This window comes from Macrosteles quadrilineatus, unplaced genomic scaffold, assembly GCF_028750875.1.
Source record: "Macrosteles quadrilineatus isolate MER2022 unplaced genomic scaffold, UCM_ALF_1.0 Scaffold_7__1_contigs__length_78375512, whole genome shotgun sequence".
Taxonomy (NCBI): domain Eukaryota; kingdom Metazoa; phylum Arthropoda; class Insecta; order Hemiptera; family Cicadellidae; genus Macrosteles; species Macrosteles quadrilineatus.
In genome coordinates this window covers 38,132,018-38,156,418 of record NW_026542600.1, presented here as the reverse complement: position 1 = coordinate 38,156,418, position 24,401 = coordinate 38,132,018, and the positions used below count along the sequence as shown (strand labels likewise).

At 32.6% G+C, this 24,401-nt stretch overlaps 1 protein-coding gene across 3 annotated transcripts in view; it reads left to right on the top strand.

Annotated features, from left to right (window-relative positions):
• Positions 1 to 24,401, top strand: part of LOC128997896 (uncharacterized) — a 91,422-nt gene that overhangs the window by 40,987 nt on the left and 26,034 nt on the right. For all 3 annotated transcript variants that reach the window (XM_054423687.1, XM_054423685.1, XM_054423686.1), the window contains one exon: positions 20,885 to 21,049. In XM_054423687.1, coding sequence (XP_054279662.1) covers positions 20,892 to 21,049 — 158 coding nt within the window. In that variant the 5' untranslated portion in view covers positions 20,885 to 20,891. The remainder of the gene's footprint in view (positions 1 to 20,884; positions 21,050 to 24,401) is intronic.

Genomic DNA, 24,401 nt, shown 5'->3' with positions numbered 1-24,401 from the left:
TTTATCTTTTTAAGACATAATTGCCTGGATCGTCAGTCAACTAGTTGAGTCATCGCAGCAAGTTCTTTTCCTCATTCTCGGTGGACAATCAATTAAGAGTTATAAGGAGTCTGAATGTGGCTTGTGTTCCCTATGGCTGTGGGTCATTTTGCTGAATGGCTCCCTTCTTCATTCTACAATTTGTGGGAATATAATCTTGATTGGAGACTTATTGTGGATGTTGCAGACAAATCCATTTACTTGCCTACACCTCTTAACCGCATTCTTCATATGCAACACATTACAATGCATACAAACAAAATATGAATTTCCTTCTTTCCTTGTAAATCTTAAAATTTTAAGTATCGTGTGTTCTTATTTTTGTGAGGTCTGTAAATTGTAAAAGCCAAATTTATTTTTAACGGTACTATGAATTCGAATTAGTTGCCCTGATCTGAATAAATTACTTCTGGAATACAGTTAAACAAGAAACAATTAAAATATTGTTTTTCCTTTTCCAAATATCCTACGGCTCTTTAATATCTAGAATGGTTATAACTCCGTAAACATAAAATATATTGTGGGTGGTTATAACATTGTATATCACGAATCTATAAATGTTGTATTCATATATGTGGTGTTCCTAATGCGTCTAGTAACTGTTTTAATGAAAATGTGAAGATATTAAAAATCTAACTGTTGATCGTTGGATGTTAAAATAGATTCAAAATAACGCTCAGCGTTTACTGTTCGCGAGATACCAACGCAACTCGTCCGAATCTAGGATGGATTGTGCAAATTTAATGTCAATCCCCGTGAAAATTACTAATAATATTTCACTATCCATCATAATAATTAGATCTAAGTGGTAGTAATTGGCGAACATAACGAATAAATTGGACTCTATATCATCGTCAAAGCACATGATAGTAGAATCTGGAAAGTTTCCCCGAAGTCTATTATTGTCAAAGCTTTATTACGACTGGATAAAGCCTCTGCCGCAATATGATCCATTTGCTTCGGTGGCTAGAGATTACATCCGAAACTTAAAACACAAAACAGTGTACAGTGAGGTAATTATTCTACTGAACGTCATCCAGTTTAGTTTGCAAATTTTCGTTATTGTCACGGTGTTAGCAAGTTTTCGTTACTGTCACGGTGTAAGCGAGTTTTTGTCACTATCACCATAGATGAAGTAATATAAAAAAAAGTAATATGGTGTTTATTTATTGTATGCTATCACGGTGCTAGCGAGTTTTCGTTATTGACAGGGTGTTTGCGAGTTTTCGTTATTGACAGGGTGTTTGCGAGTTTTCGTTATTGTCAGGGTGTTAGCGAGTTTTCGTTACTGTCACTGTGTGTGTTAGCAAGTTTTTGTTACTGTCACGGTGTTAGCGAGTTTTCGTTATTGTCAGGGTGTTAGCGAGTTTTCGTTATTGTCAGGGTGTTAGCGAGTTTTCGTTACTGTCACTGTGTGTGTTAGCAAGTTTTTGTTACTGTCACGGTGTTAGCGAGTTTTCGTTTTTGTCAGGGTGTTAGCGAGTTTTCGTTACTGTCACGGCTGAGTTTTCCCTACGAAGCATATCATCGCGGGTGTTTTATTAGAGGTTGGTAAAAGGTTGAACTATGTTTTCAAATTCATATATGAACATATATTTTCCATATTTGACAAATCGATGGTTACTAGAATGTTTACGTGCACAACCAACTCGTTGGATAACCAGACTGATCCACGATCGGAAATGGGCTAAAGAACGTTGTGTAGCTATCTTTTTACCTTTGCGTTGGTATTTACGATTTTGAGAGCAATTCAAAGTTGTAAAATATGTTCCGAGGAATATAATAGGCGATCATTTTAGTTCAATGTTCCGTTTTAAATTCTAAAATGATCACCGTCATAAGCTAAGAATACACATACCTCTGCCTTGTTTTATATTTATTTTTATATTCATTATTTATTTATATTTATTTATTGCAGTTTGTTTGGTCTGAAATGTGTTTGATTAAAGTTTGACTGTTTAGACTTAAATCATAATAATATAATAATAGGCCTATACATTAACAGCCAAATTTTACTCGTTTCTAGTAATGCAATTTTACCTAAAAACTCTTAGTCGTCCTTTAGTCTACAGGTTTGCTGCGCACCAAGTATCAGTTTAAGGTTTTGGACAAATATTTAAAATGTTGTAATCGATTGTACCGTTTTATTCGTGAGCTATCTAAGAAACTGAAATATTTCTTAGTTGGCAGTAACAGACCATTTAATGACTATTTTGGATTGTATCAACACATTTTCAGCTCCCCTATGTTTAGGTAAATGAGAATTTTTCTATTTCATAGTTAGGTGTGAAAAGTGACACTAATTCGTTCAATGCTATTTTTCTACAGACTGCAACGATCCAATTAAAACCTAAAGCCATTTACGTAGTTACACCTTTTAAGCTCTTTTGATAACAGTGTTGTTTGTTTTGCTATCAATCGTTGTAAACAAATTGAAATGGTCTTCTTTTTTATCAAACAAGTTTTATTGTAATAGTTTTAGATTTTTTTACACACCACAGCACCCCTCGAAAAGATCACACTGTGTTTAATGAAAAAGTAAAAAGTAAATTAACCATCTAATTGAAAAGCTGTGTATTGTATTATTTTTATAAACACGATAGCTAAGTTATGGATTGTAAGTTTAATAGGCGCCTCTACAGGGTGATTGGTACTCAGTGTGACAACAATTTTTTGGTGTAAGTACAAAGTAAATGCAGTGTTATGATGCATATAAAAGGTTCCAAGTCTAAAAATTAGCTTCCCAAAAAGTTATTTTATGTTTTAAAAAAATAACCATGTTTTTAAACTTAATACAACGATTTCTCAATTACCTGTATATGTATTTGAGTAGGTAATGTCATTTTCGTGTTCGACATTAAATTTTGAATAAGAATAATAGAAAATGACGGGCTACCAGTGGTAAAAACTCCATTGTAAATACATTCAAAGATAAGAATTAAGATGTTTGATAAAAACTTTAAAAACATTGGTCTATTGCATTTTTCACACCCTGTATACAAGAAAGTGTCGGAATATGTTAAAGACTGCGCCATTTTATAAGCTTTCCAACCATATGCTACACTATTGAGGTTTAGATATTTTTTTTGTTTTAGTGATTTGAATACCAGAAAACAGAGAACTTTTTACTGTTTTTACTGTTCAAGCTGAAAGAATACATGCCGACTTTCTATGTTTTTAATGTTAAAGCACCACGCTTTGTAGACTTCAAACCACTAAAGCGCACATAAGCAGACATAAATGTCAATAGTGTAGCATATGGTTGGAAAGCTTATAAAATGGAGCAGTTTTTGCTATATTCCGACACTTTCTAGTATACAGGGTGTGAAAAATGCAATAGACCAATGCTTTTTTAAGTTTTTATCAAACATCTTAATTTTTATCTTTGAATCTATTTACAAAGGAGTTTTTACAACTGATCCCCCGTCATTTCCCATTATTTTTATTCAAAATTTAATGTAGAACACGAAAATGATATTATCTACTCAAATCCATTTATAGGTAATTGAGAAATAGCAGTATTAAGTTTAAAAACATAGTTATTTTTGAAAAACATAAAATAATTCTTTGGGAAGCTAATCTTTAGACTTGGACCCTTTTATATGCATCATCACACTGCATTTACTTTATACTTACACCAACAAATTTGGTCACACTGAGTACCAATCACCCTGTATACTTCAAACATGTACAATCACTATCACAAGACTGTACAAAACCTAGTGGTAAAATTAGATTTATTACGATCATCTGTCGTTAGACGAGAGACGATTTGTATTCTCCTTAGGCTCTGAATGACCAAAATTGATCACCATCATAATTTATAAGCTAATTTGTGCACACAGCTCAAGCGAAATTTTTAAAGATATTATAATTTCCATGTTGAGACTTTTAACCAATGTGTTGATTACCTACCGAACGGTGACGGGTTTGATCCCCGACATTTCTAAAAACATTTTCAAGGTTTAGATAGTTTTCCTTCAAATAGACTCCAAAGGAAAGGGGGTTTTTGTTCGACATTGATCGTAGACGTGACCTTGAATTTACACGCTCAAAAGGCAAGCAAGAAAATTGAATATGGATCTTTGACGTGATATGAGTCACTGGAGATCAGGTTTGTAATGGATGGTAATTCTTATATGTTTTGCCTCCAGTCTTGTTCATCGTGATGTCGCCGATGGGGGTAAATACATTTTAATGTACCCTCAGAAAACCCGCACAGTTACCGAACTACAATGATACTTGAATCATCCACTTTCGCTGATAAATCTGGAAAATATCAATTCTGCAGGCCTACTCGTGGCTTTTTGATATTGTACTACAGTATTACTTAATGCTGTTTTTAGTGGGTAGGAATTGGCTAACTAGACCAGACTTGACCGGGTTTTCTATGTTCACGAATGGTTCCGTAACTTCATAGTTCGTGAAATAAAATGTAAAATTTAAACTTAAAACTTAAGACAGTTTTCACTTTCGATAGCCTTAACGCCTAACTTTTTATTATGTCTGTTTTTTATGTAAGACGCCATAGATTATTCATTTGACCCCATGGTTAATACGGGTAGATTTCGACATTTATTTTTGAGAGATTTTCGGCAGATGAGGTAAAAACTGTGGTTAAAAAGTTGTAATACGTTTGTTGTTATTTATTCTATGGTTGGTGGCCTGGTTTCAATCCTCAATTCGGGTTGTCACATGTCCGATCTAACTGCACGGTGAGCTCCACAGAGAAATAAAGTTATGGTAAAGTTTTTTTACAAAAGGTGATAATCACGAAAAGCATCGAACAAAATGTCAAAGAATATCTGACAGATGAAGTTCCATCTCTTGTCGAACAACGCAATCCTGGAAATAATAAAATACATTTAAAATCGTATCGTAGTGAGTGTTAACAGGCAGATGTTGGGTTTGGTATTTTGACAGCATCGCACTCGCACATAGAGCCGCTGGACCAACGAGCGGCAGCTAGCTACCAGCGTGGTTGTGGTTTTGTGGTTACATCTGTGTGTGGTCCAACGCTGGGTCCAACATCAGGCGGGGAAAACTATAAATAACTCAAAAGAAATACCTTTACCTTCACCATTTGTTGCTGGGTTGCTGATATATACATATTACACGTAGAAATAATAGTATAAATACCCCCGCCGCAGTCAACCTGCAGACTAAGCGAATTTCAACTTGTCTGATTACATTTTTATAAACATATTTCTATAAGTAAGACATATTATTTATTCCGAATTGAAATAACATTATCTTTAACAAGTGCTTAGGTTTGCTGCTACGGGGAAGGTAAAAAGTGTTTTTTGACCAACCGTTATAGCATAGGATGAAATAAATAAATTTGTCAAATTTTGTCTTCATATATCCATAAACAAGTAACCTACAACAGTTTTAATTTTCTCCATAAAAACAACATGGGAATCTTAAATTTTCACTTTTTTTGAATTTTTCTCTGTAACCGTTAGACATACAACAGCGCGTCAAAATTATTTATTTTTTAAGCTCTACAAAATAATTTAGAAAGAAATTTCAAAATATTATTTTCTTAGGGTCAAAAATGGGAAAACCCATTTTTACCCCATGAGGCCCCCTATAAACCCCCGTTCCCATGGTCCGATCTTGCTGGTTCGTGAACTCGTTCGAATAAATGTAAGATTACACGTTTATACCAAATTGTATCAAAATCGGATCATTTTTGATCGAGTTATCGTGCTAACGGATACATAAATAAATAAATATATTTTTGGCCTCTGGCACGAATACTTGAAAAATACCGATATGGATCATAAACATAAACAAATGACGTTGTTGGTCCGAATTCTATACTAATAGCATTGAACATATGTTTTGGCAGTTCCATTTAAGCAATTTTAAATAATGTTTATTTTCGGGCCAAACTCGTCATTTGTTTATGTTTATGATCCATACCGGTATACTTCTAGTATTCGTGGCCTCAGGGGACCTCAAAACGAAAAAGTAAATCTGCCCCAGGTCCAGGTCTTACCATGAGACTTACGGTAATAGTTTATTCCCTAAGGGGAAATTCTCTAAAATACATCGATGGATTGATTTATTACGGCTCTGAATGAGTTAAAGGATTTGAGCGGCCAATCTCTTGAGGAAGTCGTAACGATATATTGTCACTTATGAGGATCCTTACATTCTTCCCCTTTTCCCGAATTATAACATATTCTAGCAATGGTTATCCTTTTAATTAGTCAACTAGTTTACGGCCCTGGGGAGTGGTGTAGATCGAAGGAATGTAAATCGCCGACTGGAAATATGATTTTTAAATTCATTGGTTGATTTGTTGACATTTTGCTGATATTCACGCTATATTTAACCACTCATATGGACAAGTGCGGTTTATGCACTTTTATATCCAACTTAAAAAACGTACCGATGTGGATTTGCTGTGTCAGTAACATTAGCGGTACCGGTAATAATGATGTCCCGCGCTAATTTAGGTTTTCCGCACCACTTTTTGCCGAGGGGCTACCATTCCAGTAGAGTTTGCTGGTGAATAACAAACTCAAGTTCTACTACGTCAAACAAACCAGACACGACTATAACGAACGTGTTTTCTATTGTTGACTAAAATGGTATATTTTGTCATACACCATCAAGCGAAGTAAGAAATATACCTCTCTACGCATAGGTGATATTTACGTCACCTATTCCACAAACGCTTCTTCCGTACCTAGCAAGTTAGGACAATCAGAACAGAGGAGAACAAATTAAAACATAAGATAAAACTATTGGATTTGAGTGAGACAGCTGCATTTTATCTTATGCAAAGTGTACTGAATTAGTCGTCTTCTATTTACATGACTTGTGTCGTGGTTCATTGCATGTAGGCGAGCGATAAGCTTTCCCGTGACGTCCTATTCCAACATTTCGTCAAGAATTCAATGTAGTCAACATTTACATGTCTGTATAGTTGATTCATTGGGAGTACAATCGAAGTGAAGTCCCAAATGAAAGTTGTACTAATGTTTCTTCAAATTCATGAATTGCCTTAAGTATCATGTTTGGAAGTTGTTCACGTATGTTTGTGTATGTGCGAGAAATAAACTATGTGTTTTACGCCAACACAGTCTATTCCCGTCAGACAATGGATGATGGCCAAGAAGATGGTAATAAGGCAATAAGTAAATAAATAATGAACTTAACTGCATTTTTATAGATCAGTAAACGTTTGGAAAAATTATGAGTTTGCACAATAAATCAACGGAATAGGAATCATTTCACACAATAATATAAGCAAACGTTATCTACATGAATAACTAATGAATAGGCTTAAGATACCCTGAGGTATTATCAATTTAATCTGAGAATTTAATCAATTTAATCTTAAGAGGCTATAGTGGCCTTCTGTTTTATAGGGAGTTGGTTGTATTGCTAGACATTCGCAAACTACTTAGCGACCTAAAACTTTATCAAATTATTACAAATTTCTAGTGATTGAACTCAATGCTAGTTAGGGAGGTGAAGCGTAAGCATTACCAACGCAAACTGTTGCCAACTGCGAGCTTAACTGGTCAAAGGGTCTGCAACTTTTTTTGCATTTTTGTTTAAAATTATTTAGTTGTGAACCGACTGAAATTGCATAAACTTCATTAAAATAGTGAAATATATTTTTACCAATACTATACCATACTACTATTATTTTTAAATACTTGATCAAGTATCATATACTTTAACAGTTCTTCAACAATCTTTGTTTCTCTATGATTTATTTATATTAAATAATAATCCTACATTCATTCTTGAATTGTACCTCGTTTACATACTGTAAAACCTGTACTCTTTTTTAACTGTCCATTTTAATTTTAATTAAATTTTCAAATCATTCGATGGGATACCTTTCTGTACTTATTTATGTAACTTTTAAATAAATAAATTCAAGACTGTACACTGATTATACTTTGACGAGTGTCAATATTCATGTCAAAAAAATGTGTATAAAGTAAGGGTAGCAATATAACTGCAATGATTCATTTGGGAACAAGCTCTTAGGGATCTGCAAAATACCGATCTACGTAAAAAAGTGGAGCCCTAATAAACATTTATTAAATTTTATCAGAATTTAATTTGATTTAATTAAAGTATGTGTAATATTATAATTAAAATTATTAGTAATAAAGATCACCGATTACCTACTTTAATCAGTATTTAAACATATAGTATTGAAATGTTATGGCTATGTTATCTTTGTCTCAATCTTGTGATGTTGGATGAACGCACTTCCATCCTAGCTGATAAACCATAATTTCACTTCACAGATGGGAGAATTAGCCAGGTTGCCGGCATTGAAAAACTTGTTTGCAATCCCACAATGTAAATAACCCACTGCCAGGCATACCAACAGTATAAACGTAAATATCGGTGTTCTCTAAGCATGTTTTAAACTTGATTAGTTAATTTTTTATTTCGGTATTCACCTTAAAATGTTACCAGTGGTTTGTTGTTTTAAATGTTATAACATAATTTCACTAAACAAATGCATCAGCTTAAACATTTTCTGTGCTGTCATATCAAAATCTTAGAAAACATTTCAGAAACAGGTTCAGGTACATGGTTTGACAAGTGTTCATTTGGTGTTAAAATTTGGTCTTATTCTAACTACAGTAGAACCTTGATAAGAAGACCCTCGATGACAAGTCACCCCTGATAACAAGTGTAATTTTCAAATTCCCTTGAATTTATTTGACCCCTAATCACATATTATTACAAACCTGAATAAGAAGTCAACCTTGATAAGAAGTCTAATTTAATAATCCCCATGAGAGTCTTGTTATCGAGGTTTTACTCATGTTATATCGGATGTATGCCAGTTAATATAGTAGGGAATTCCAAAGGATTGGGAATGTTAACCTTAAACAATAATTAATTTTCATAATATTGATTTAGACCATGTAAATACAATTGTATTTATCAGATTTGATTTGGATGACATCTCAAATACTGATATGGAATGACAGATATGATATAGTAAGTGTTGATTTGGTATGGCTGATATTAGCATGAATGTCATGCTGATAAACCTTACTGTCTATCAAGCTCGTTAGAATTTCTAAGTAATATTTTATATGTCATAATGTCAGCAGCCTTGCATACACAGTAAATTATAAACTATTTTTATTATAAAAATTTTCCTAAAAAACATCTATATACAGGATTTTAACACTATTAGGAAAAGCTCCACCAATACCACAAAACTTTGGCATTCCTTAAATTGTTATAGTTATTGCGGCAAAGTCTAAAATGTATTTACTCTAGTCAGTAAAATGGCTCATAATGTTTTAAGGTGTTATCCCCCCCTTGAAATACTTTAGAAGAAAACATACCCTTACTTATCGATAAATGTTAATTAATTAAAGATTTTTTTAATGTGCAAGTTAAGACTTTTAATAAGTGAAAAAAGTGTTTATTGAAAAAAGGTTTTATGAATAAAAACATCTGTTTAGTTTTAATTATAACAACCTGCTGATAATTTTTTTACCTTTATTTATTTGAAAACTTGACAGCAATTTATATGAGAATGCTGTAATAGTAGGGTTTATTTAATGATATAAACAAAATCATTAGCATTACTCACATAGTATAAAAGCTTTGGCTATCGTCTCAGTTGTCCTAAAAATTAAAATAAAAGTGCATGAGACTTTGCTTCTGTGACAAGAAAGTTAATAATGTTGCCATGGAAATGCCTACCTACTGCTCCTTGTTAAATGAAGCAAAATTCTACCAAAGTGTGAATTATTTTCTCAAAAATAACTTTGGACAAAAACTACACTATAGTTTTATTGTTTTTAAATAAAAGAGGTAATACAAAGATTTATTTACCACTACTTATACTTACACTACTTAGAAAATTAAACTAAATTAATAAATGTTTACTAAAACTATTTTTCAGTAAATAAAACAAACAAAAAATACCCCCTAGGCAGCGCACCTGCAGACTAGACTAAGCAAATTTCCCTTTAACTAATTCGATTTTCACTTCAATCAATTTAAATAGCATTAGGTTTAATGAATACCTAGGTTTGATGCTACAGGGAGGGTAATAAAGTGTAATTTGTAGTAAAATATTAATATCTTAGTTTAAATTAAATAAATTGGCCAAGTTTGATCTTAAAATATATTCATTAAACAAGCAAACTAAAACACTTGACTTATTACTCCATAAGAATCACATGGAAATTTTAAGTTTACAAATTTTAGAATTTTCTCTATCACCAATAGTCGTACTAAAACACTTAATGATACTAAATTATATGTTTTTTAAGCTCTTCAAATTAGATTTGAGAGAAATTTTAAAGTTTTATGTTTTGAGAGTTAAAAATGGGAAATAATCAATTTTTACCCAATAAAACTGTGTTTCCACGGTCCAATCATGCTGTTTCGCGAACTCCCTGAACTTCACTTTCAAGCCAAATTTAATCAAAATCAGACAAATATTACTCTAGTTTGTTCATGGACACACACACACACACACACACACACACACACACACACACACATACGGGGTTTTACCGAATACTCGCAAACACCTAATTGTGGCATCTTTCAACCTGCGGCCACCAGTGGATGAAGGAAGGTGGTAGAAACATGTTTGCATCGATATTTTTAATGAACACTCCATTTTAACATCTAACATTCCAGTTTTTAAATTGTGGCACCATGCCACAAATCGGTATATATCAACAGTGTGTGGACAGGATGCCACTAATGCGTTGTAGTGCTTGAGCGGTGTGTGCGCCCCCCCTACTTCTCGCGTGCGCTGTTGCCAGTTCTCCGTTCTAGTTCCTTCATTCCGTTCTGTATTCATGTGGCTATGCCCTAGCCGCTGTAGCTCATTTCCCGCGTTCATGACGTCGTCTTTTATTAGTGTAAGGATTTTATATGAAGTATTTTTCAAAGCTCCAATAATTTTTACAATTATTGGATTTAAAGTCAATGGACCAAATGAAATGTCGTGAGGATTACATAAAACTACATGCTATTTTGTTGATATTTTATCGTCACATTGTATGTATGGTTTACGAACTGAGATACTTGGAATAAAGGCCTTAATGTGCTGGGTAAATTATTAGTTTCATGGGAATCTATATATTAATTACGTAAGCCGATTCTTTGCGTCAAAATTGTGGGCGACTGGGAAGTCGTAGAACGACGTGAGAGGGCTCAAATTAAAGGTCTTTATCCCGTGACGGCGGGAAAAATAGTGAAATTCCCAAAATCTTAACACAAAATTAGATATAACGTACAATGTTTTCCATAAGAATAGCATTAGAAGGCATTTACTGCTGATTTTTGTTTACTTCAATCCAGCTGATCGTGATTTTATCATTAGCAAGTAAGCTTACATTTGGATTACTCATTTGCCAGTCAATTCTGCAATGTAATGTATACTATATAAAACCAACTATATAAAGGGATAACGTTACCTTTAATAATCAAGACTTTTTAGTTATGTCAAAGTTGAAATAAATTGTTTTCAAGATTTAAGAAACGATTCAAGATTAAAAGAAGATCTTCTTTGTTTTTATTTCAAAACATATGTAAAAGATTTATTCAAATTTTTTTTTAATTTACTAACATTTATATTTGAGATTTATTGTAGTGTTTAATCAATATTTTGTATGAAGTGGAATAACCTCAACGGTTACTCTTAGAAAACAATTTGGGAATAGAGATGAAGTAGGTTCGTACAGGTATTTAAACGAACCAAAAATATTTATGTCGTGATTAGTTTCGATAACTGGGTAATGGAACCCTAACTAGCCGCAAAATAGTTGGTAATTAGACGTTGACTAGGCCCTTTTTTGGTAGAATATGTAAATCAATCGCACCTTTAGGAGGATTAACACCACATACTTACACAAGGCTAATAGTGTTTTTTTAATGTTGATCACAAACAAATTTAGGTCCAAGTTCTGTCAATGGGATGCCTTTACTTAAGAATAATTTTGTTAAACCTTTACAAAATGAGCATAGACTTAGAAATAATAACTGGGTAGGGTATCTCAACACACCATTTTTTGCCTTTTCTTATTTGACGAAGACAATTTCCAATACTGTATTTCAATCGGGGAAGCCTTGTTATCAGCATTAACCAAAAAACCAAAGCTACCTTAATAAACCAATATTTATTCATAAACATGTTTGCTGCCTTTAGCAGTTAAACTCAGGAATCATTCCAATTCTTTATTGAACATAACGTTATCAACAAAAGTAAACAAAGACAAACAACAAACTGTTTTGTTTTTTTTGCACAAAAGATATGTTGTAGTGGGATATCTAGGCCTATCCTGACATATAGATAATTTGATTCTGAGTTTGTTTAAATATTCCAACAATAATTCCTTTTCCGTAGCTTTTTAGGGACTATGTCCCTACAAGCCACTAGTTTACATTAAAATACGCAATAAGTATGACTCCGTTTTTTCTGTATGCATATAATTAATTCATGGTAATGTAAAAGTATGCGTAACGAATTTTTCACCTCACTATGATGTTTTTAGCTGTTTTACATACATTTAGCTGGTTTATATTGGTGGCTGAAAGTTACGTTTTGCTGGCCATGCCAGCTGTCATCGTCATATGGGGACCGACCAGGGGTTTACATCCCTAGGGCCGCAAAATCACTTGTTCGCCTATTTACTTAAAACATTAATGTATATTAAATGCACAAGCTGTATCCATGGCATTGCAATAGACTTGTTTTTTGTCACAGCTGCCTAGACAACTATTTATTGTTATTTTTGATTTTGCTGATTCCTCAAAATATTTCACATAAATAAGAGGGACGTTATATTGCAAAACATACTTGGGTAAAAAAAAACCGCTCGTACCACGAGCCAAAATGGGTTTGCAGCTCTCGATCGTTTCACGTTCTCGACTTCGTCCCGAACTTAAAACCCGATATCGAGTCGGCAAAACCTCACTTTAGGCCCTAGGTACGAAATATACTATTTTTATACGGTGGAATTAGAGACCCAAAGATTCTCACCCCGTTGCGAAGCATGGGCAGATAGTTAGTTATAAGATTATAAAGTCTTTACTGTTTTGTCTGTACATTGCGTAGACTCATGAAGTGTTTGGTTATTTCTACGTTGTATATAATAAGATAGCCGAAACGAGTCTTGTGTATATATCTGTACGTTTGTTTGATTCTTACTGTCATTGTGCCTGAAACGCAAAAATTCCAATTCACGTGTCCTACATTGGGAAAACTAGAGTACCGGTACCGTTCATGATCCAAATAGTTTTGTAATTGTTTGAATAAATTTGCCAATTTTGATCAAAATATATCCATAAACAAGCAAACTACAACATTTTACAATATTCTTTATATGAATAACAAGGGAATTTTAAATTTACAATTTTGGAATTTGTCCTGTTACCAATAACCGTACAAAAACACTTTGATATACTAAATTATTTGTTTTCCGAGCTATTTAAAAAGGTCAGGATATAAATTGGGAAATTTTGTATTTTTAAGGTAACGTTTTTCTCCATTTCATATATTAGTAACAATATGTATAGTATCAAATTCAGTAATAACATTGACTACTGTATTTAAACCTTAACACAAGTGTTTATATATTCATTGAGGCTACTGGTGCTACCGCTGATGGCTTATGCAAGTGTACGTTAGTAGCTAGCAGACAATTTGCCAACTAGGAACATGAAATCAGCTGTTCCCCGTCCTCACTGTCGCGGTTGCTCGCCTAGCATGTCAACAGCTGACTACTGTAAAAATTGGATGAGGCGACAGTAACTTTTTCTAGTACGCTTCTTTACCATGGCATCTGCTAATTCAATTTTGTCCTAAAAAATGTATACACATCTCTAAGATTTGTTGCCAACTAACAAGCAATTTAAATTAAAAAAAAAAAAAAAAAAAAAAAAAAAACTATTGTTAATCATCCTGCAAAACTGCTAATAATTCATGATCAAATTTTCATCAGAATTCCGTTAGTTTAAATCAACGATCACATAAGACCAATAGATGGAGCACATCTATATAACTAACATACAAGCAGTTGAAGCCAGGTCCGCCATCTTAGTGCAGGTTAGAAGTGGTAGATGCCAATGAAAACGGCACCAAAACTCAATGTCAAGCTTCAAAATAACTTGACTTTAGACTAAAGGTAAATCGTTGACACTTCGTGTGCAAGATGTCAATTAATCTAGGACACTATTGGTTCTAATTAAAAGCTCAAAAGTTTATATTTTCTATTTTAAATCTTGAAATAAAGTCGGTACTTTTAAATGAGTTTTTAAATATGACATAACAAAGTTCGTCGGCTGCTACTGTTTTTATTTCTTCGTCAGGTAAGTAAAAAAACGGTGGATTTTGTGGCTAAAGAGCTCAATTTCTTGGATAATATTTTTTTTAAATTTTTATAAAGGAGAGTTGTATAAAGAGTTTCAGAAACCATCTTGTGACTTTGAAAATTTTTACATTGTAAACCAAACGCTAAACCTTTAACACACTTTAATACGATATAGATACATATATTATAAATTAATTTGTAGCTTTTTAGAATTTTTCTTTCGCCCAACAAGTTTTTGTAATTATTGTTAACTAACTTTTTCTAAGATACGGTAAACGCTAGGAAACAAATTAAAAGTGTATTTTAAAGGCCATTGTTCAACCGTCATGAATTGTTACATACCAACCTTTAGGGCCCATTGGTGACATTGGGGGGGTGGAAGTCTAAATTTAGTTCATTACAATTACGTCAATGACCTTGAGCTCTGCTAGTAAGATGCTGTGGTATGGTAGCGTGTCGGGGAGAAGGGTTATTGTTCATGCTTACTCATTCGCTCTTACCCACAAACAAATTTATTTCAAGCCTAAAATGAAGAATGTAGATCTAACTTCTATATTCGTTTGGAAAACGTCAGTAAGAGGCAAGTCTAGACTGTTCCTATGTCTGCGCGGTCCATCACTAGTTACTTTCTTTACTTATTTTTTTTGAAAGCCTATGTGTCGATTATGTATCTTGAGCAATGTAAAATCAAGATGACGTTGTTCAAACTAAGATATAAGTTTGGACTTCCTTGTGTGACCAAAATGGTCGCCTACAGAGCAACAGAAGAATCTACAATTTCTTATAAAATCAGTTAAAGATTCAACTGTTAAATATCATAGTTTTTGAGGGTGGGACTGGAAATTTAGACTATATTAAAGATTTGCATTCATAGTAGAACATTATATACTTTAAGTAAACCAACAGAAAAAGATTGTTTATAATTTTCAAGTTCATTTTAGAACAAACTGTTTGCTCCGCCTCCCAGTTAACTGAGAATTTCAAGAAGTAGAAACATATTAAATAAATAATAAGTGAAGTTAAATATATCCCACAGTGATTTTAAAAAACATTACACAAACTTCACGGATGCCAAAATACTTCTAACAACCTTACTAGGAATTTCCTAAAACTGATATTGTACGTTGAAATAGGTTTATCTATCTATCTATTCTATTCTATATTCTATTCTATACTATTATAAAGAAGAGGGGGTGTCTGTGTGTGTGTTTGTATGAGCTAATCTCAAAAAATACTGATCCGACTATGCTCAAATTGCACACAAATGAAGCTACAGCTCCTAGGATACATATAGAACTACTAGCTGTACCCGCGGGCTTTGCCCCGTTTTACTTCATAAGTGAGCTCGTTCGCATGGCTCAATCACGTCCTGGTTGAAGTTCGTTCGCTACGCTCACCTTTAGGCTGGAGCTCGTTCGCTGCGCTCACTTGCCTTCAGTTTAGCTCTTTCGCTACGCTAACTCGCCTCCAGGTTGAAGTTCGTTCGCTACGCTCACTCACCTTTTGGTTGCAAATTAGCTGTTGTCATAAATAAAAAAAAAGTGCTGCACCCTGTTGGTAATCCTTGTAACTTTAATGCTATTGAACATCATAGAACAGAACCAACTTGCTTAATTGAAACAGCTGTTAAGATTCATTAATTCCATTTAAATATGAGTACTCATAAGTTTAACATGGGAAACTCCAGAGCCACTGGGGCGGAGCCCGAGAGTCTGATCAGAATAAAAACAATTTAGTTTTCCTATTTAATGCCTAAAGAATCAGTGTACCAAATTTCAGCCTCCTAGGTAAATGGGAAGTGGGAGAATTAGTGATGAGTGAGTGAGTGAGTCAGTCAGTGAGGGCTTTGCCTTTTATATATATAGATTACCGCTTCGATATTCACCTAGGGCTTTGCCCCGTGGGCTTTCAAAAATCTGAGATGAGAGATTTAAAAGTAAATATTGATTTATGGTATCCATGGTAACAAAGAACAAACCTAGTAAGTTTAAAAATGTAAACAAGCAGAACTAACTGTCAAATTGATTTTGATTTCTCAATTCAACACAGCTGGTTCAAACCTTATTAAATACTGCACGAATATTAGAACAGGGAGGGTAAGGATTATAAATTTAAATAATGATGTCACTAGCCTGAATTTATTTAACATTACCTAAAGGAGCTGTCAAACCATATGTTAATGTAATTTCATTATTTTAGGATTGTTTCAGTTACAGTACTTCATTTGTTTATGATCTAACTATACTGAGTCTGTTATAATATTTGTGAAATGTTGTAATATTATTTATTTATTTTTATAATAATTCATTTTAAAATAAATCATTCAATGGATATAGGAAATAATCAACATTCTATATTGCCCTATCAACCTAGGCCCTTATCCTGAGTTATGGGGTATATTCTTTTGATTTATTTGTTTGTAAACAGTAATATAATCCCCCTGCCCCAGCAAACCTATAGACTGAGCCAATTCCCGTTTGCCTGATTATAATTTCACTAAAATATGTTAGAAAATTGCCCTATTAACATGTTTGGAACTATTGTGATAGGTTTTCGTTTACAGTGCATACCATTAAACACATTCTTTTATTATAGGTATATGTGTGCCACACTATAGGATACCGTATAAATTAAAAGACCATATTTTCTTAGACCGTTTCTTCTCCCATCACTGCAATGATCATGTTCTACTTATATGCCAACCCCGTACGAAGGTCGGGTATTCTACTAGTTATTAATAAAGTTGAGAATACTAAAGGTTCTACAAAACAAAACATTGAATAATAAAAATACATTTGTATGAAAGTAACAGATAGATTGACAAAATTGTAAAACGATCGTATAATATCTAACAATATCAAATTATTTACAGTATCACGGTTACAACTTTTAAACTACTTTTGTTATGACTCAATGTTAACCTCTTTAGGACCTTTCATTTTATGCTTTTGTTAGTGGGGACTGGTTAAAACACCACAGTAGGTTTTACAAATATGATTGTGAGATGATATTATAATCTGAACTAGATTATGCGTGTTGATAATAATATGTATTTTAATTTAAGTACTTCAATTGATTCGGTTATATGTTTACCTCATATAACATTTGAACATGGATTGAAACATTAGATGTCTTTGGAATACTCTGAGAGTGAGAAGCAAAACATAACTTTCAGCAATGATACATCGAAATCTACCTTTACTGACTGATTCAGAAATGTAATTGCAAAATATTTTGTCAACATGACTAAAATGTTAAAAAAATAGATTTATCAGCACGAAATAGTTTGTAAGATAAAAAAAAGCAGTCTAGGACAACTTATATAGCGTTCTAACCTCAAACATTGTTATCGTTTCAGTGTACAAATTCAATTGATACAAAATAACTACGTTACCAATTTATGTGTGTAAACAAAAATCAATTTTTTAATGGTTGCGTAGATCAATTTAAATTATTATTTACTACACAAATTATTTGTAATGTAAAACATTGTTCACCACTCGGAGCAAAAGTATATTATTTATGGTACTTAAATTGTTTTATAGTACGTGGCAGTATAGTATTATTAGTATTATTAGTATTATTAGTTTATTAGTTGCTTGTTGCACTGTTCTACACACTGCTCAAGCTCTACAGCTCATTAAGTGGCATACTGTCCACACACTGTTGATATATACTGAATTGTGGCATGGTGCCACTATTTCGAGTGTAGGCTGGCGCGAGAATTGGCAACGTAGCATTAGGAAAGTTATAGTTCCGGCGGACGGCGCGAGGCGCGCTAGCTACCTGTATGGTTTCGTGTTCCACAATTCGGTGTGTACCTGCGCTACTTAAACTCACATCAACGAGTTCAAAAATACTCAATTGTGGCATGTGATGTTTAAACGACGTAATAATGCTGGAAAACCTCAAAAATGATCGAATTAGCTGTGGCACCCTGAAAAAGGTGCCACAATTTTTGAAGGTGCCACAGTACGGCCGTGTGCCTGTGAAGGATGCCACTATTCGGTGAATACAAACACACATATATATACCTATAAAACAACTTGAACGAACAATGTTTTTGGCTTCTGGGGACATCAAAATGAAAAAGTTAATTGATCCTGGGGCTAGATCTTACCATGCTACCTACAGTAATAGCTACTTCCCTATAGGAAAATTTGCTAAAAGCCATTGAAATTTCAGTTAACCGATATGCAATGGTTTCATACTTGGAATTGTTTCAACTAATATAATTTCCAAACCCTTTATATCAATTTGGTTAATCGGTCTAAACATATTGGTGTTATATTTTGCTAAGCCATTGAAATTTCAGTTAACTGATAAGTAATGGATTCATACTTGGAATTGTATCAACTAATATAATTTCTAAGCCCTTTATATCAACTTGGTTGATCATTCCAAACATTTTGGTGTTATATTTTGCTAAGCCATTGAAATTTCAGTTAACTGATAAGTAATGGATTCATACTTGGAATTGTATCAACTAATATAATTTCTAAGCCCTTTATATCAACTTGGTTGATCATTCCAAACATTTTGGTGTTATATTTTGTTAAGCCATTGAAATTTCAGTTAACTAGTTATGGTTTCATACTTGGAATTGTATCAACTAATATAATTTCCAAGCCCTTTATATCAACTTGGTTAATCATTCCAAACATTTTGGTGTTATATTTTGTTAAGCCATTGAAATTTCAGTTAACTAGTTATGGTTTCATACTTGGAATTGTATCAACTAATATAATTTCTAAGCCCTTTATATCAACTTGGTTAATCATTCCAAACATTTTGGTGTTATATTTTGTTAAGCCATTGAAATTTCAGTTAACTGATAAGTAATGGTTTAATATTTGGAATTGTCTCAACTAATATAATTTCCAAACCCTTTATATAAATTTGGTTAATCGTTCTAAACATTTGAGTGTTACATTTCATTACAACTATTGAGGAAAAGTTTACATAACATATTTGTTAGACAAAGCATTCATCCAAAGTTGAACATACACAAATTCAGGTATTTGTGAAGTACTCATTGTATGTATCCAGTAATAGTTCACATCATTCAATTACATCCACCACAAATTCAATTATGAAGTTATCCATCATGCTTTGCATTGTTTTAAGAGGCCACATAACCCATTTATCTATCAATTATATCCTTAAATGCAAACCATAAAGCTGTATCATTTGTAAAGTTTGAAGCATTTATGTAAAAATGATGGTTTGAGTACTGAACTAGAGCAGAATGATTATATTTTAAACAAATACTTTACCATTGTTTTAGCAGAAGTAGATTTGAAATGAAATGAAAATCCTTCTTTATTGGGACAAACTTAGGACCACATGGTCCTTTCTTACAGTTAACCTCTAAAAAACTAATAATAACAACAAAATATTAATAAAAATACAATAAAGTTTGTAACATACCAAGAAAACAGATTTGGGCTCATGCGAAAAGGGATGTATACAGAAGGATTATCATTAGGTTAAAAGTCAGGGCAGCCTGTTCTAAAGTATATGATTTATCCATCAGATATAAAATTTTTGTCATGTTTTGTGCCTTTAATAAGAATAGTCATTACAGTATAATATTTTAGGGAAAATTTGTCATTCATAATAAATGTACTTAACCTTTGAAAACTATTTTGTTGGTTAGACAACTATCACTACATCACTTGTCTGAATTTATCATGAGGTGGCAATCCAAGGAGACTTTTCCAGAATAGCCCAGGTTTTGATTAACCTCAGAATAAAACAAGGGTGCATCTTGTTTTGGATTTCTAACACAATTAAAGGGCTGTTGACAAAATATGTAGATTATACTGTATACACCACAAATAATTCTAAAACTGCAACCACACTCTATTTTATTATATTAAGGTCTCACGTTTTGGTTAAGCTTTTGATAATTTAAGTAGATGGCTGAACAAATTGTATATACAGTTAAAATTTCATGAATTTTAGTTTCAAAGCTTCATAAGAAAAGTTACAGAAAGCAAAGAAAATAGTCTATTAACTTATAGTATTCTATACTTATGAAACTTATATTCACACTAATACTGTTATTTCACAAGACGATAAATACATTTAGAAGATGGTAAGTGGTGATTGATTTTGGTGACAATCCTCATTTGCTCATTGGGTCTGATGATGATTTGAGTGTCTAATCAAAATCAATCACCACTTATCATCTTTTAAATGTATTTGCCGTCTTGTGAACTATCAGTATATAAGTGTAAAAATGTTTCAATAGTGTTATTAGAAATATTTGATTTACACTCTGTAAATTGAATAACAGGTACAATGCTGATCTAAAAGTTATGGAGCAAAGTTAGTAAAAATCTGAGTGTTTCTACTTTGTGCAACCATTTGGTTTAAAAACTACAACCAAAAGTGTCCCTGAATCTATAAAAATAACTATGAGGGTACAACCCCATGTGATTGAAGTGGTAAAGGACTTTTGAATCAACAAATGACACTTGCTTCTCATTTTTCAGGAACACGATGATTGATACAACGACCAAGCAGCAAGTGGTGGTGGTGGGGGAGAGGGAGAAAAGCGGCAAGAAGAAACAGTCTTCAGCTTTCCGAGAACCTCAGCGGAGACACAACGCCATCAACCTCCCTAAGAACTTGATAGACAGTGACAGTGAAGACTATGAGTAAGTAAAGTACAGTGTAAATGTGTCAAATGAAACTAAAATACATTCAATCCTCATCAAACCTGACACCATTAATAACAGTCAGGACTTTCGCTTAATTGGCAAACCCATTTGACAGCAGCAGTTAATGCAAAATTTGTGAACCATATATACCTTGTAATTGTACGAGTATAGTGTGATAGAAAAGTCCCGGAACGGTGTAATATATTGTTTACCATTATAGATATAAAGTAATGAGACTTAGGGCCGGTTGCTGAGCTCGGGATTTAGCTAAGTTCTAGACTTAAACCGGCTTTAGACTCTGGAGTCAAAAAAATGGCTAGCTGAGTCAGGGCGTTAGCAAAGTTCAGAACTTAATAGACTCTGGAGTTTATTTGACTAGTTAAGACTCTGGAGTTTAAAATTTGACTTGCTGAGTCAAGGATCTATAAGTCCAGGACTTATCTTAGATTCTCGTCTCTTGCTGAGTCAAGGATTTAACAAAATTCGTTAAGTCCAGAACTTAAAACAGTACGATTTTAGATCCTCGCCAAGGGCGGGATTTAAATTAGATTCTAGACTTTACAGAGTGTATTAACCTTGTTTGCGCGTTATATCATCATCATATTATTCCGTATATATTAGGAATCCATATTATGTATCATCCTAGAAACTGGAATTGATAATATATCAATAATAACCATAAATGTCTACTCTCTAGGTTTTTATCACTTTTTATCCCATAAGGGATAACATTTTAAAATAGCAGCATAGGTTAAGTTTGGTATCAAATTAAAAGTATTAGTTGGTAGAACACATTACCGCAGACCCAAACTCAAACGGACTACCAAGTCAAAAATGTCAGCCATTTAAATATTTCTTGAATTTGCCATTTTGAATCTTTGCACGGCTGCCATTTTTACTCAGTAGTTATTTTGAGCTAAAATTTGTGGCATTGTATTCTGCTTAAAAAGAAAATTTGATATGCATATCGACCTATGCTTAGGTTTTTGTTACAAATTCTGGTTTATAATACTATAAAGTAGGTAGCGTATAATAGCATTGCAAATTCAACGGATCTTTGAACAGCTATCATTTTTGACTCGGTTGTCCGTTTGAGTTCGGGCTTGCGGCAATGAGAGGAGACATCTACCTAAAGACCTTTTAATTTAATACTAAACTTGTCCTATGCTGTTATTTAAGAATTTTATCTCAACTCCTCGTGGGTTATAAAAAAGTGGTAAAAGCCTAAAAGTGTAGATATTTACAGTTAGGTATTATTGATATACAATGTCTCTTTACTTGATCTATAATGGTAAAAAATATATTACACCTGGGACTTTTCAATCACACTGTATATGTTAAAGTATAACTTAACAACTTTTTGTATTTTTGGGTTCAGGATACTTTGTTCAAGCTTTGTTTCTGTAAAACGTGACTTCTTATAAAAAAATCTTCCGTTAAATTTTTTTTTTCTCTAGACTATTGTCTTTAAGGTATTGACCAATTTGATCTTATATTATCACTAAATAATTAATAAATCTTATAATATAGGTTATTATATTTACTAAATTTATATACTACATAAGTACAGTATCACAATTATTAAGAGTAGAGTATTAATAGTAAGTAAGAGAGGAATGAATTAATGAAAGTTGCAATTGTTTATCGATCTAAAGGCCCTATCTATCACAACGAATTTGAACTTGTCCCTCAATCACATTAACTCATATATCAGTGTGAGGATGGTCGTACGGGAATGAATCAAAGATCGGATTTTTATCAATTATAAACATTTTGCAATTAATTTTTATAGAAACTGGTTCTTAATTTTGCTCTTGGTATGGATGATCTAATCTAACTAAGGTAATGCCCAAGGTTGATGAAATAGTTATAATTTTAGAAACAGTTTATGATTTTATCTCACCTAATAGTTTTCAGTATTACAATATTACTCAACTTTATTTTAATTTTGGTTTCAAAACATTCAAAGTAATGTAATAAAATAAAAGTTGCTTTTGTTCCTCATTAATGTCTGTATTTAAAAATGCAATTTTGAACAAGAACATGAATCAAGCATGTATGAACATGAAATCTAATATCACTAGGATAAGAAATATTTATTTGTGTTAGAGTGAATTAGAAATGAGATTTGACAGGTCATTCCAATCCAAAGGCAATATTGCTTTAATATCTTGTGGCAGCCTTAGTTACCAAACCTTCCTACCTAGTCATTGAGATAATATGGAATAATTAAGCACATAACCTAACTATTCCACATAGACGAATCAAGATAACATGAAATAACTTCTTTGATGACATGAAACTTAGAATTGGGCTTAGAATTTTTTTTTTAGTGAACCATTGGATCGCTAAATGAACTTGATATTATTGACTTTTAATTTAAGCTAAAAACCAAATACTGGTATACAATTAATTTGGTGCATACATAAACTATCATTAGAAGCAATGTTTAATAAAAAAAATAATAAAAAATTTAAGTAACTTTTTTATTTGGTAATAAAAAAGTTGGTTACAATAATTAATTATTGTAACCAACTTTTTTATTACCAAATAACTTGCTTTTCTTGTTTGAATTCTTGAGTAATAGTTCTTACTTTAAAGAGTTGGGAGAGTTACTTAGGAGCAACATTGGACTTTGGTTGATTTTATTGGGCATAAGTAAAAAAAAATTAAAAAATTAAAAATTACTTGTGAAAAGTTAAGATTATCTGATCAAAATTACATCTATTCTAAAGATTGTCAATCAGGAATCCCAATTGACAAGTAAAAATGCTCAAGTTTTTTAGGTGAGAGATTATTAATTATACCATAATTTCTTTTGATTTGATCTTGTTGTTCAATGTGTTGTTTTCAATGCAATAAATCTCTATCTCCCAGAAAAGAAATATGTTTTTTGTATCTGCAGAACTTGGAGGAATTGAACCTTATTTAGAATTAAACTTAGCATGTTTTATACACGATATAGAGTTAGTCCAGTAAATTTTCTTATATTTCCCTTGAAGCGAAACACACTTAAATAAATGATTTTCAAGAAAATGTGTGTAATCACACATCAAAATGAATCTTGAAATAAACATGTTTTTAATTTATCTCACAAGAGTTGTTTACTTTTCTAATGGCTTTGTTTGAGAAGTCATTGTAAACGTTAACTTGCAATCTTCTTGGAAACAAACCCACTACCCACAAATATCGCATTCCACTTTGAGCCGATTTTGGTTTTGTCCTTTTATGAAAATGTCAGCACAGTTACCTTTACTGACATGTTTACTATCTGACATTGAAACGTACTCAAAATTATGGAATTGTCTTTCAACATTACCTCAGATGATATGTTCCCACTGTAAAGTTC